Below are 15,236 nucleotides of genomic sequence, written 5' to 3'. Positions count from 1 at the left end.
GTATAACGAGGTCACTATCGGTGCAGCGTTTGTGTAAGGAGGTCACTGTCGGTGCAGCGTTTGTATAACTAGGTCAGTGTGTTGGTGCAGCGTTTGTATAACTAGGTCATTGTGTCGGTGCAGTGTTTGTATAACGAGGTCAGTGTGTCGGCGCAGTGTTTGTATAACAAGGTCAGTGTGCAGGTGCAGCGTCTGTATAACGAGGTCATTGTGCAGGTGCAGCGTTTGTATAACGAGGTCAGTGTGTAGGTGCAGCGTTTGTATAACGAGGTCAGTGTGTTGGTGCAGCGTTTGTATAAGGAGGTCACTGTCGGTGCAGCGTTTGTAGAAGGAGGTCACTGTCGGTGCAGCGTTTGTATAACGAGGTCATTGTGTAGGTGCAGCGTTTGTATAACGAGGTCATTGTGTAGGTGCAGCGTTTGTATAACGAGGTCATTGTGTCGGTGCAGTGTTTGTATAACGAGGTCAGTGTGTCGGTGCAGCGTTTGTATAACGAGGTCATTGTGTCGGTGCAGCGTTTGTATAACGAGGTCAGTGTGCAGGTGCAGTGTTTGTATAACGAGGTCAGTGTGAAGTTGCAGTGTTTGTATAACGAGGTCATTGTGTAGGTGTAGCGTTTATATAACGAGGTCAGTGTGTTGGTGCAATGCTGTATAACGAGGTCACTGTGTAGGTGCAGCGTTTGTATAACGAGGTCAGTGTGTCGGTGCAGTGTTTGTATAACGAGGTCAGTGTGTAGGTGCCGCGTCTGTATAACGAGGTCATTGTGTAGGTGCAGCGTTTGTATAACGCGGTCAATGTGTAGGTGCATCGTTTGTATAACGAGGTCAGTGTCGGTGCAGCGTTTTTATAAGGAGGTCACTGTCGGTGCAGCGTTTGTATAACGAGGTCAGTGTGTCGGTGCAGCGTTTGTACAACTAGGTCAGTGTGTAGGTGCAGTGCAGTGTAACGAGGTCAGTGTGTGGGTGCAGTGTTTGTATAACGAGGTCAGTGTGTCGGTGCCGCGTCTGTATAACGAGGTCATTGTGTAGGTGCAGCGTTTGTATAACGAGGTCATTGTGTAGGTGCAGCGTTTGTATAACGAGGTCATTGTGTTGGTGCAGCGTTTGTATAACGAGGTCATTGTGTCGGTGCAGTGTTTGTATAACGAGGTCAGTGTGTAGGTGCAATGCTGTATAACGAGGTCATTGTGTAGGTGCAGCGTTTGTATAATGAGGTCAATGTGTAGGTGCAGTGTTTGTATTACGAGGTCATTGTGTAGGTGCAGTGTTTGTATAACGAGGTCATTGTGTTGGTGCAGCGTTTGTACAACGAGGTCATTGTGTCGGTGCAGTGTTTGTATAACGAGGTCAGTGTGTAGGTGCAATGCTGTGTAACGAGGTCACTGTGTAGGTGCAGCGTTTGTTTAACGAGGTCAGTGTGTCGGTGCAGTGTTTGTATAACGAGGTCAGTGTGTAGGTGCAGCGTTTGTATAACGAGGTCATTGTGTAGGTGCAGCGTTTCTATAACGAGGTCATTGTGTCGGTGCAGCGTTTCTATAACGAGGTCAGTGTGAAGGTGCAGCGTTTGTATAACGAGGTCATTGTGTGGGTGCAGCGTTTGTATAACGAGGTCAGTGTGTCGGTGCAGCGTTTGTATCACGAGGTCTGTGTGTAGGTGCAGTGCAGTATAACGAGGTCAGTGTGTAGGCGCAGTGTTTGTATAACGAGGTCAGTGTGTAGGTGCAGCGTCTGTATAACGAGGTCATTGTGTAGGTGCAGCGTTTGTATAACGCGGTCAGTGTGTAGGTGCAGCGTTTGTATAAGGAGGTCAGTGTCGGTGCAGCGTTTTTATAAGGAGGTCACTGTCGGTGCAGCGTTTGTATAACGAGGTCAGTGTGTCGGTGCAGCGTTTGTATAACTAGGTCAGTGTGTAGGTGCAGTGCAGTGTAACGAGGTCAGTGTGTGGGTGCAGTGTTTGTATAACGAGGTCAGTGTGTAGGTGCAGCGTTTGTATAACGAGGTCACTATCGGTGCAGCGTTTGTGTAAGGAGGTCACTGTCGGTGCAGCGTTTGTATAACTAGGTCAGTGTGTTGGTGCAGCGTTTGTATAACGAGGTCATTGTGTCGGTGCAGTGTTTGTATAACGAGGTCAGTGTGTCGGCGCAGTGTTTGTATAACGAGGTCATTGTGCAGGTGCAGCGTTTGTATAACGAGGTCAGTGTGTAGGTGCAGCGTTTGTATAACGAGGTCAGTGTGTTGGTGCAGCGTTTGTATAAGGAGGTCACTGTCGGTGCAGCGTTTGTAGAAGGAGGTCACTGTCGGTGCAGCGTTTGTATAACGAGGTCATTGTGTAGGTGCAGCGTTTGTATAACGAGGTCATTGTGTAGGTGCAGCGTTTGTATAACGAGGTCATTGTGTAGGTGCAGCGTTTCTGTAACGAGGTCAGTGTGAAGGTGCAGCGTTTGTATAACGAGGTCATTGTGTCGGTGCAGTGTTTGTATAACGAGGTCAGTGTGTCGGTGCAGCGTTTGTATAACGAGGTCATTGTGTCGATGCAGCGTTTGTATAACGAGGTCAGTGTGCAGGTGCAGTGTTTGTATAACGAGGTCAGTGTGAAGTTGCAGTGTTTGTATAACGAGGTCATTGTGTAGGTGTAGCGTTTATATAACGAGGTCAGTGTGTTGGTGCAATGCTGTATAACGAGGTCACTGTGTAGGTGCAGCGTTTGTATAACGAGGTCAGTGTGTCGGTGCAGTGTTTGTATAACGAGGTCAGTGTGTAGGTGCCGCGTCTGTATAACGAGGTCATTGTGTAGGTGCAGCGTTTGTATAACGCGGTCAATGTGTAGGTGCATCGTTTGTATAACGAGGTCAGTGTCGGTGCAGCGTTTTTATAAGGAGGTCACTGTCGGTGCAGCGTTTGTATAACGAGGTCAGTGTGTCGGTGCAGCGTTTGTATAACTAGGTCAGTGTGTAGGTGCATTGCAGTGTAACGAGGTCAGTGTGTGGGTGCAGTGTTTGTATAACGAGGTCAGTGTGTTGGTGCAGCGTTTGTATAACGAGGTCACTGTCGGTGCAGCGTTTGTATAAGGAGGACACTGTCGGTGCAGCGTTTGTATAACGAGGTCATTGTGTAGGTGCAGCGTTTGTATAACGAGGTCATTGTGTTGGTGCAGCGTTTGTATAACGAGGTCATTGTGTCGGTGCAGTGTTTGTATAACGAGGTCAGTGTGTAGGTGCAATGCTGTATAACGAGGTCAGTGTGTAGGTGCAGCGTTTGTATAACGAGGTCAGTGTGTAGGTGCAGTGTTTGTATAACGAGGTCATTGTGTAGGTGCAGCGTTTGTATAACGAGGTCAATGTGTAGGTGCAATGCTGTATAACGAGGTCAGTGTGTCGGTGCAGTGTTTGTATAACGAGGTCATTGTGTAGGTACAGCGTTTGTATAACGAGGTCATTGTGTAGGTGCAGCGTTTGTATAACGAGGTCAGTGTGCAGGCGCAGTGTTTGTATTACGAGGTCATTGTGTAGGTGCAGTGTTTGTATAACGAGGTCATTGTGTTGGTGCAGCGTTTGTACAACGAGGTCATTGTGTCGGTGCAGTGTTTGTATAACGAGGTCAGTGTGTAGGTGCAATGCTGTGTAACGAGGTCACTGTGTAGGTGCAGCGTTTGTTTAACGAGGTCAGTGTGTCGGTGCAGTGTTTGTATAACGAGGTCAGTGTGTAGGTGCAGCGTTTGTATAACGAGGTCATTGTGTAGGTGCAGCGTTTCTATAACGAGGTCATTGTGTCGGTGCAGCGTTTCTATAACGAGGTCAGTGTGAAGGTGCAGCGTTTGTATAACGAGGTCATTGTGTCGGTGCAGTGTTTGTATAACGAGGTCATTGTGTAGGTGCAGCGTTTGTATAATGAGGTCATTGTGTAGGTGCAGCGTTTGTATAACGAGGTCAGTGTGCAGGCGCATTGTTTGTATTACGAGGTCATTGTGTAGGTGCAGTGTTTGTATAACGAGGTCAGTGTGTCGGTGCAGTGTTTGTATAACGAGGTCAGTGTGTAGGTGCAGTGTTTGTATAACGAGGTCATTGTGTAGGTGCAGCGTTTGTATAACGAGGTCAGTGTGTCGGTGCAGCGTTTGTATAACGAGGTCACTGTCGGTGCAGCGTTTGTATAACGAGGTCATTGTGTAGGTGCAGCGTTTGTATGACGAGGTCATCGTGTCGGTGCAGCGTTTGTATAACGAGGTCAGTGTGAAGGTGCAGCGTTTGTATAACGAGGTCATTGTGTCGGTGCATTCTTTGTATAACGAGGTCATTGTGTAGGTGCAGCGTTTGTATAACGAGGTCATTGTGTCGGTGCAGCGTTTGTATAACGAGGTCAGTGTGAAGGTGCAGCGTTTGTATTACGAGGTCGTTGTGTCGGTGCAGTGTTTGTATAACGAGGTCAGTGTGTCGGTGCAGCGTTTGTATAACGAGGTCAGTGTGTCGGTGCAGCGTTTGTATAACGAGGTCTGTGTGTAGGTGCAGTGCAGTATAACGAGGTCAGTGTGTAGGCGCAGTGTTTGTATAACGAGGTCAGTGTGTAGGTGCAGCGTCTGTATAACGAGGTCATTGTGTAGGTGCAGCGTTTGTATAACGCGGTCAGTGTGTAGGTGCAGCGTTTGTATAAGGAGGTCAGTGTCGGTGCAGCGTTTTTATAAGGAGGTCACTGTCGGTGCAGCGTTTGTATAACGAGGTCAGTGTGTCGGTGCAGCGTTTGTATAACTAGGTCAGTGTGTAGGTGCAGTGCAGTGTAACGAGGTCAGTGTGTGGGTGCAGTGTTTGTATAACGAGGTCAGTGTGTAGGTGCAGCGTTTGTATAACGAGGTCACTGTCGGTGCAGCGTTTGTGTAAGGAGGTCACTGTCGGTGCAGCGTTTGTATAACTAGGTCAGTGTGTTGGTGCAGCGTTTGTATAACGAGGTCATTGTGTCGGTGCAGTGTTTGTATAACGAGGTCAGTGTGTCGGCGCAGTGTTTGTATAACAAGGTCAGTGTGCAGGTGCAGCGTCTGTATAACGAGGTCATTGTGCAGGTGCAGCGTTTGTATAAGGAGGCCACTGTCGGTGCAGCGTTTGTATAACGAGGTCAGTGTGTTGGTGCAGCGTTTGTATAAGGAGGTCACTGTCGGTGCAGCGTTTGTATAAGGAGGTCACTGTCGGTGCAGCGTTTGTATAACGAGGTCATTGTGTCGGTGCAGCGTTTGTATAACGAGGTCATTGTGTCGGTGCAGCGTTTGTATAACGAGGTCAGTTTTTTAGTTGCAGCGTTTGTATAACGAGGGCAGTTTTTTAGGTGCAGCGTTTGTATAACGAGGTCATTGTGTCGGTGCAGCGTTTGTATAACGAGGTCTATGTGTAGGTGCAGTGCAGTATAACGAGGTCAGTGTGTGGGTGCAGTGTTTGTATAACGAGGTCAGTGTGAAGGTGCAGCGTTTGTATAACGAGGTCATTGTGTCGGTGCAGCGTTTGTATAACGAGGTCATTGTGTCGGTGCAGTGTTTGTATAACGAGGTCATTGTGTAGGTGCAGCGTTTGTATAACGAGGTCATTGTGTAGGTGCCGCGTTTGTATAACGAGGTCATTGTGTAGGTGCAGTGTTTGTATAACGAGGTCTGTGTGTAGGTGCAGTGCAGTATAACGAGGTCAGTGTGTAGGCGCAGTGTTTGTATAACGAGGTCAGTGTGTCGGTGCAGCGTCTGTATAACGAGGTCATTGTGTAGGTGCAGCGTTTGTATAACGCGGTCAGTGTGTAGGTGCAGCGTTTGTATAAGGAGGTCACTGTCGGTGCAGCGTTTGTGTAAGGAGGTCACTGTCGGTGCAGCGTTTGTATAACTAGGTTAGTGTGTAGGTGCAGCGTTTGTATAACGAGGTCATTGTGTCGGTGCAGTGTTTGTATAACGAGGTCAGTGTGTTGGTGCAATGCTGTGTAACGAGGTCACTGTGTAGGCGCAGTGTTTGTATAACGAGGTCAGTGTGTCGGTGCAGCGGTTGTATAACTAGGTCAGTGTGTCGGTGCAGCGGTTGTATAACGCGGTCAGTGTGTCGGTGCAATGCTGTGTAACGAGGTCACTGTGTAGGTGCAGCGTTTGTTTAACGAGGTCAGTGTGTCGGTGCAGCGTTTGTATAACGAGGTCAGTGTGTAGGTGCAGTGCATTATAACGAGGTCAGTGTGTAGGCGCAGTGTTTGTATAACGAGGTCAGTGTGTAGGTGCAGCGTCTGTATAACAAGGTCATTGTGTAGGTGCAGCGTTTGTATAACGAGGTCAGTGTGTAGGTGCAGCGTTTGTATAACGAGGTCAGTGTGTAGGTGCAGCGTTTGTATAACGAGGTCAGTGTGTAGGTGCAGTGCAGTATAACGAGGTCAGTGTGTGGGTGCAGTGTTTGTATAACGAGGTCAGTGTGTAGGTGCAGCGTTTGTATAACGAGGTCAGTGTGTCGGTGCAGCGTTTGTATAACGAGGTCAGTGTGTTGGTGCAGCGTTTGTATAAGGAGGTCACTGTCGGTGCAGCGTTTGTATAAGGAGGTCACTGTCGGTGCAGCGTTTGTATAACGAGGTCATTGTGTCGGTGCAGCGTTTGTATAACGAGGTCATTGTGTCGGTGCAGCATTTGTATAACGAGGTCAGTTTTTTAGTTGCAGCGTTTGTATAACGAGGGCAGTTTTTTAGGTGCAGCGTTTGTATAACGAGGTCAGTGTGTCGGCGCAGTGTTTGTATAACGAGGTCTATGTGTAGGTGCAGTGCAGTATAACGAGGTCAGTGTGTTGGTGCAGTGTTTGTATAATGAGGTCAGTGTGTCGGTGCAGCGTTTGTATAACGAGGTCATTGTGTGGGTGCAGCGTTTGTATAACGAGGTCAGTGTGTCGGTGCAGCGTTTGTATAAAGAGGTCGGTGTGTCGGTGCAGCGTTTGTATAACGAGGTCAGTGTGTCGGTGCAGCGTTTGTATAACGAGGTCTATGTGTAGGTGCAGTGCAGTATAACGAGGTCAGTGTGTTGGTGCAGTGTTTGTATAATGAGGTCAGTGTGTCGGTGCAGCGTTTGTATAACGAGGTCATTGTGTGGGTGCAGCGTTTGTATAACGAGGTCAGTGTGTCGGTGCAGCGTTTGTATAAAGAGGTCGGTGTGTCGGTGCAGCGTTTGTATAACGAGGTCAGTGTGTCGGTGCAGCGTTTGTATAACGAGGTCAGTGTGTTGGTGCAGCGTTTGTATAAAGAGGTCGGTGTGTTGGTGCAGCGTTTGTATAAAGAGGACGGTGTGTCGGTGCAGCATTTGTATAACGAGGTCAGTGTGTCGGTGCAGCGTTTGTATAACGAGGTCAGTGTGTCGGTGCAGCGTTTGTATAACGAGGTCAGTGTGTCGGTGCAGCGTTTGTATAACGAGGTCAGTTTTTTAGTTGCAGCGTTTGTATAACGAGGTCAGTGTGTAGATGCAGCGTTTGTATAACGAGGTCAGTGTGTCGGTGCAGTGTTTGTATAACGAGGTCAGTGTGTCGGTGCAGCGTTTGTATAACGAGGTCATTGTGTGGGTGCAGCGTTTGTATAACGAGGTCATTGTGTGGGTGCAGCGTTTGTATAACGAGGTCAGTGTGTCGGTGCAGCGTTTGTATAAAGAGGTCGGTGTGTCGGTGCAGCGTTTGTATAACGAGGTCATTGTGTGGGTGCAGCGTTTGTATAACGAGGTCAGTGTGTTGGTGCAGCGTTTGTATAAAGAGGTCGGTGTGTCGGTGCAGCGTTTGTATAACGAGGTCATTGTGTGGGTGCAGCGTTTGTATAACGAGGTCAGTGTGTCGGTGCAGCGTTTGTATAAATAGGTCGGTGTGTCGGTGCAGCGTTTGTATAACGAGGTCATTGTGTGGCTGCAGCGTTTGTATAACGAGGTCAGTGTGTTGGTGCAGCGTTTGTATAAAGAGGTCGGTGTGTCGGTGCAGCGTTTGTATAACGAGGTCAGTGTGTCGGTGCAGCGTTTGTATAACGAGGTCAGTGTGTCGGTGCAGCGTTAGTATGACGAGGTCAGTTTTTTAGTTGCAGCGTTTGTATAACGAGGTCAGTGTGTCGATGCAGCGTTTGTATAACGAGGTCAGTGTGTAGGTGCAGTGCAGTATAACGAGGTCAGTGTGTGGGTGCAGTGTTTGTATAACGAGGTCAGTGTGTAGGTGCAGCGTTTGTATAATGAGGTCAGTGTGTCGGTGCAGCGTTTGTATAACGAGGTCATTGTGTGGGTGCAGAGTTTGTATAACGAGGTCATTGTGTGGGTGCAGCGTTTGTATAACGAGGTCAGTGTGTAGGTGCAGCGTTTGTATAACGAGGTCATTGTGTGGGTGCAGCGTTTGTATAACGAGGTCAGTGTGTTGGTGCAGCGTTTGTATAACGAGGTCATTGTGTGGGTGCAGCGTTTGTATAACGAGGTCAGTGTGTTGGTGCAGCGTTTGTATAAAGAGGTCGGTGTGTAGGTGCAGCGTTTGTATAACAAGGTCAGTGTGTAGGTGCAGTGCTGTGTAACTAGGTCAGTGTGTAGGCGCAGTGCTGTATAATGAGGATGGTATAAAGATGCAGAGCTGCATAACGAGGTTGATGTAGTTCTCATTTAGACTGCAAACTAAGGAACTGAGGATTACCAAGAAATTGCATTAGAACCAGAGAATGGAATTTTTTTTTCTGCTGGTGTCAAATCATAAATTTGATTGTAAAGTTATTCTTGATGCAATTGATGTGACCGTATCAGAATTTGACTGCATCCACAACATGTCACATCAATTACACCAATATCTTTGCTCATTCAGAAAGGAAGATCATAATAATTGCTGGATTATCCAGGGTGGAGTATAAGTTTTCAAACTGCCTGTCACAAACAATTTCATCACCTTTTAACTGTAATTTAATTTTCCTGAATTCTTTTTTTGAATTGCATGAAAAAGAAGAAGCCAGCTCCTCAAAGATACTGGCCTAGAAATTCATTGGTCTGAAACCATCAGTTCCTGGGAGTTTCACAGTTGGGTCTAGAGATGAGATTGAATCGATCTGTCGTCAACCCCCATCTGCACATCACCTTTTGCATTGTGGCACAGCAGAAATTGGTTCTCAGCGACGCCAAAAAGAGTGTGAGAATGTACCCTGAGAAACTGCTTGATGGTGTGACTAAACGACTACATTACCACCAGAATCAACAAAGGGAATGGGCCAATAACACCACATATGAAACAAATACCACCAGAATCAACAACGGGAAAGGGCCAATACCACTGTTTACTAAATCAACTATTGAGATTATAGATCGAAATATATATTCATTCTAAAACTTTTAATCATTTTTTTAAAAACTTGATTAACTTTGATTTTAATCATGGTTTACTTAAAATATATTCCAGATATGTTTAAGGTTTATCTGTGCCAGGGGATGGAACAATTCCCCAGATCAAGTATAGCATAGCCAATTGCAGAATAAAACTCTGTGTGTTGTGTTCCAAAAATAAACATTAATGCCACATTAAAGGATCATTTTATGCTACAGTCTGAATTTTTCCATTTCCACACCAATCATCCTTGTGTCCTCTTTTTTAAAGTAAGGTCGTTAACTTGTGCTGATCAGTGGGCAGGAACCAGGCTGAGGCTGGTCAAACTCACTTCATTTAGGACCTTTGCAGCTGGGAAAGGAAAGAAACTTTTAGCCGATCATTCTGGACTGGATTGGATTTGAACCCAGGCCCCAGAAGCAAAAGGATAATGTACTAACCCATTGCACCACTCAGTCCTCTAATAGATTCAAACATGTTGCTAGATTTTCATTTTAAAGCCTTCTGTTGTGTTTTTTTAGGATTGACTAACTTTCAATTTGATTATCATTTACAGAAGTATCTTTGACCAACTTTTCTGAAACTGGGGTGTCAAACTATTCAACGCTGTTGCTGAATGAAGTTAGAGGGGTACTGTATGTGGGTGCCCAGGAAGCCATCTTTGCTGTGAACATGTCAGACATTTCACATAAGAAACATGAGGTAACTTCTTAAAACATTTTTGTTAAGTGATAGTCAGCAAACCCATTATATCTGCTGATGCATATACCTGTCGTTAGTTTGTCCTCTCCCCCGACTCCAACCTAATGTTTCTGCTCTCTTCTGAATGTAGTGACACATGGGTACAGTTCCATGCAAGTCAGCAGTACTCAGGTATATCACCAGTGAGTTTTAACAATGATTGTCAGCTTCATAAATGCCTGTTCTCAACTGATGTTCACGTACATTTATACATTGCACCAGAAGTCTCTGAATAGAAATTAGGAGCTATTTTCCTTTCCTCCTTAACCAAGGGTCATTGAGACCATCTAGTTCCACCACTGCCACCTCAGCTGAGTTGGGGATCAAACCTCGGGTCATTCTGGTCTCTCTGGCTCAGTCCCACACCAGGTAGTCCATTTATCTTCTGTGCAATCTGGAAGCTCACCTGACACTTGTGTTTTTTTCTAAATTTGTTTAAATAGTTAGTGCTGATGATATTGTGAGAATTGTTAAGAGGTGTTACAGAACCCAGTGTTAGGAAGGAACTGAACTAATTTTACCCACCTTTAGCTGAAGTGCCGTGAAATATCAGTGTATCAATTGGTATTCAATCGGCTCTCTAACACTTCATAATTGATAAACTTTCCAAGCTAGTACTTCTGAAAATACAACTCACTTGTTTAAAGAGCAATAAAAAAGATGCTTGCCGTTGACTCAGCAGGTTTATCTGGGGATTACTTGTGTGCTTCTTCTATCTGCACTTCCACTTTTAAAGATCTATGTAGCTACACCCCTAGATCTCTTGTTCTTCCACCCTGTTAAGAGAATTACTGTTTGGGTATACTTTCATTGTTCTTTTTCCCAGAATGTACAACTACACATTCCTCTGTATTCACTCCCATCTGTCACCGATCTGCCCACCCTGTTAACCAGTTGATATTCTCCTGCAATCTCCTGCATTCTTCAGTTTGCCAGGCTCCTTAATTTGATATCATCAGTAAACTTGATGTTCCTCTTGTGCCTATGTCCAAATCACTAATATGAATGGAAAACAAAAGAAATTCCAGCACAGAACCCTAGGCACATGATCATCCACATCTTGCCAGACCTAAAATCACACATCTAACCCCATTCTTTGCCTTCTATCCACGTGGCTACGTTTCCTTTAATTCTATATGCCTTGACTTACATAGCAAATATCTTATGTGGCACTGTAGCAAACTTCTTCTAAAAATCTGTATGTATCCTTTATCTATACACTCTGTAATTTACTCAAAAAACCTAATTAAATTAGTCAATCATGACCTTTTACAAATCCATGCTTGCTGTCCCCGATTGGCCCATCCATTTCGAATCATTCACTAATTTAATCTCACATTATGGATTTAGAAGTTTGCCCACAATGGAGGTAAGACTAATTAGCCTTTAATTTCCTTGTTTATATCTTTTTCTCCCCCCTTTTTGAACAAGGGTATAATATTCGCCATTCTCCAGTTGTCTGGCAGTTACTGTTTCCAAAGATTTTGGGAAAATTATGGTTTGCACTCTGCTTTCTCCTGTCCAGCCTCCTTCAGTTCTGCCGTGCATACCATGTGGGCCTGGTGACTTTTCTACCTTTAATCTGATAGTTCTAGTAGCTAATGACCTTCTGGGGAGTTCAATATACTACTGCCTTACAACACAAGTGGAGGTGCCTAATATGCTACTTTTAGCTCATTATCCCAGTTTTAGTCTAGTTTTCTCTGCAAATTGTTTTACATTCCCATATTTGTTATGTTGACTCCCAGCTTTATAGTCAGCATCTGTATCCGTTAGTGCCATATGTATTTTCAACTATCTGGTCTTCCTTCTGCTGACAGTCAATTTATAATATTCTGAATGCCAAAGTCATTGTAAGTAAGGATGCACATTTCATTACCTCTTCGTTTACAAATGGCCAGAAGGTAGTACAGCACTTGACCTGTCCACAAATTGACCAGGAATTAATTCACTGGGGGGGGTGGGTGGGGAAGAAGAATACACATTTTTGCCACAACACTTTTTATGAAGTGTACATGCTTTGTGCACAGCATAACTGTGCCAAGTATTGGTAAGTGTATGCCACAGACATTTCTTTAGATGTTAATTAGTATATATTTCAGTATACTCTCAGTCCCATTCTAATGAGGGAGACCACATGTCCGTAGCTCTAAATTCTTCTTTAACATGAATTGTGCTTAAGATGAATATGTAACTGTGCCCTTGTCCCAGCATCTATATATTTACACGTTGTCCTGTTACCACTTGTACTTCCCACTATAATTGTCTGGAATCATATGCACATCACTGCTGCTGTTCATGTTGTATTCACGGCAAAGCATTTATTTTCAACATCTGTCTGATCATCTTTCAGGTGTACTGGAAAGTCTCAGAAAAAAAACAACGGCAATGTGCAGCTAAAGGAAAATCCCAAGAGGTAAATGTTGATTTTACCAGATTCTAAACCTCATTTATTGTTACAATGAAGTGATTCTGGCAGAACCCGCAGAGAAAGGACATAAATGGCCCGTGTTAGCTGTTCATGCGGTTTTCCTGGGGTTCTGCCTGGTCTCCCGGTAAAGTTCTGGAGACCAGGAGAACCCCTGTTGAACTTCAGGACTAGTAACTATAAACGTGTCGACTGTAAATCATACAAATCTGACCTTGTTATATGAATGGGTTTATAGGTTGCATTTATTTCAATGCGTTTATTATTTTGCTATAGACTGAATGCCTGAACTACATACGCATCTTGCATGAATTTGATGATGAAAATCTCTACGTGTGTGGGACTTTTGCATTTCAACCAACTTGTGATTACCTTGTAAGTATGGATTTTTAACATTGGTAAAATATTTTTCAATCTGCTTTACTGAATTAAACTAAACAACTTATTTGCCCATTTATTTTCCACTCAGTTAATTAAGGATTTTACTCTGCAAGGCAAAAATGAAGACGGTAAAGGGAAGTGTCCATTTGACCCTGCTCAAAGATACACTTCAGTAATGGTTGGTAAGTAAACAGTTGTAGATTCCTTGCTTGTCACTCAATAATGAAGTATTATAGTCTACATTAAATCTTTTGCATTTCCTTTTAAAATAATTTATTTCAATGAGGACTGGGTGCCTCAGTAAGTTAGCACAATGAGCTTTTCCCCATGGAACGTGGTTTGAATCTAGTCAGACTGATGACATCAAAGTCATTTCAACATATGAGAAGAAAGGTGAGGAAAGACCATCACTACCATCCAGGCACATCCTATGCAATCTTATGCTGCGATAGTAATGCTAATTCCTGAGGGGAGGTTAAAAAAAACTCAAGCCTTCCCTCCCTGCTGACTGTAAAGCTTCCAAGTGAAGTGCATTTGGTAATCTCAACCACTTTCCTGCTGAGCTCCAGCTCAAAGCTACCCACAATTCAACCAAATTGTCAGTTGTACACCAAGAGACTATAAGGGAAGGCTGGCCGGTGTGAGACATGGATTCACAGTGCTGCAGTTGGAGATGCTCTTCTGAGGTGCAGAGTAAGACGAATTGCTGAGGCAGGGTGAAGGGAGTTTTACTTTTAATTAGGGAGTCCTTGATGATTGCCAAACATGCAAAAATGGGATCAAAAGCACTGACCTATTTCACCCTCATGAACAGAAATATGTCAATTGAAGAGAAAAGAAAAACTTAAAGAAAATTCAAGTTGACAACCTCCAGTTTTTGTTCATATTCTCCTCCCCATCCATGTGGGGAGGTGGTTCTTCACTACTTGGCATCTCCACATTCCCCATTATAGCTCAGTTGAGAATGAGAGCACAATGAAGGGAATTGCAGGTGTGAATGGGTGCCCTATAGTTTGAAGTGAAACACAGAGCTCTTCAAGTTAATTGATGATAAAAGATGTTAAACATATTTGCATCTATATATGTTGACTGAGCATGTACAATTGAAATGTTTAGCCGTTTTATAGTAAGAGGGCCATTTTATCATACTATTTCAGATGGTGAGCTTTACTCAGGGACAGTATTCAATTTCCTGGGAAGTGAGACAGTCATTCTACGGAGCCATTTAAGGACAGAGTATGCAATACCCTGGTTAAATGGTAAGTGTATTACAATTCTAGATCCCAATCTGTGTTTTGGATCATCTTTTCAGGTGTCGGTCTTGGCTCAGTGGTAGTATTCTTGCCTCTGAGTCAGAAGGTTGTGGATTTAAATCCCACTCCAGAGACTTGAGCACAAATTCTAGGCTGGCAGTTCAATGCAGTTCTGAGGGAGTGCTACACTGTCCTGGCCAACATTTATCCCACAACCAACACAAAAAAATAGTTGATCTGGTTATTTAATTCGTTGTTGTCTGTGGGACTTTGCTGCGTGCAAATTGGCTGTGGCGTTTCCTACATTGCAACAGTGACTACACTTCAAAAGTACTTCATTGGCTTTGAAGCACTTGGAGACATCCTGAGGTTGTGAAAGGCACCATATGAATGCAGTTTGTTTCATTCTTTTTCTTTTGTTAAAACAAATCAGTGCTGTTAAAATCCAAATAAATGCCAACTTAGAAGAATAATGAAACAAAAAATTCTAGTACCTGAAAGTATAGTAACTGTAAAACAAAGATATTTTCATATCGGGATCCAATTTTAGTATGGCCATAGATAGAATTAAATGATCCCTCTTAACAGTCTTATTTTATAATAGAGGTGATGTAAAATTGATATAATTTGCAATATCCATTCCATGGCTGCTAAACTGAATGTACAATAAATAGGGCTATCAGAGGCCTTAAAAAACATTGTTAATTTAATGATGCAGTCCTATTATCTGAGCAAAACATACATATAGCGATGGAAGAACAGGTTATAAACTACTTTTAAATGACACTGAAGACATGATTGATATGAACATATTTTGGTGCTTTCTTTCCAAGAGTTAAAGCACTGGGGTTAATTTCTAGAGGAATAGAATTGAAAATCAGGCAAGGTATGTTAAACTTGTACAGAACTTTGGTTAGACTGCACTTAGAGTACTGTGTACAGTTCTGGTCTCCATATTACAAAAAAAATATCAAGGCACTGGAGAAGATGCAAACAAGATTTACAAGGCACTGGAGAAGATGTGAACAAGATACCAAAACTGAGAGGTTATATCTATCAGGAAAGACTGAATAGGTTGCGGTTCTTTTCTCTAGAAAAGAGAAGGCTGAGGGGTGACCTATTAGAGGTC

At 44.0% G+C, this 15,236-nt stretch overlaps 1 protein-coding gene across 3 annotated transcripts in view; it reads left to right on the top strand.

Annotated features, from left to right (window-relative positions):
• The window catches only part of sema4d (sema domain, immunoglobulin domain (Ig), transmembrane domain (TM) and short cytoplasmic domain, (semaphorin) 4D), a 184,641-nt gene that overhangs the window by 109,762 nt on the left and 59,643 nt on the right, over positions 1–15,236 (top strand). For all 3 annotated transcript variants that reach the window (XM_067983231.1, XM_067983229.1, XM_067983230.1), the window contains exons 3-7: positions 9,861–10,006; positions 12,399–12,461; positions 12,750–12,848; positions 12,943–13,036; positions 14,012–14,113. In XM_067983231.1, the coding sequence (XP_067839332.1) occupies positions 9,861–10,006; positions 12,399–12,461; positions 12,750–12,848; positions 12,943–13,036; positions 14,012–14,113 (504 nt within the window). The remainder of the gene's footprint in view (positions 1–9,860; positions 10,007–12,398; positions 12,462–12,749; positions 12,849–12,942; positions 13,037–14,011; positions 14,114–15,236) is intronic.

The sequence above is a fragment of the Heptranchias perlo genome, chromosome 4 (assembly GCF_035084215.1).
Source record: "Heptranchias perlo isolate sHepPer1 chromosome 4, sHepPer1.hap1, whole genome shotgun sequence".
Taxonomy (NCBI): Eukaryota; Metazoa; Chordata; class Chondrichthyes; order Hexanchiformes; family Hexanchidae; genus Heptranchias; species Heptranchias perlo.
Note: the sequence above shows the minus strand (reverse complement) of the source record. Positions and strands in the feature narration are given on the sequence as shown.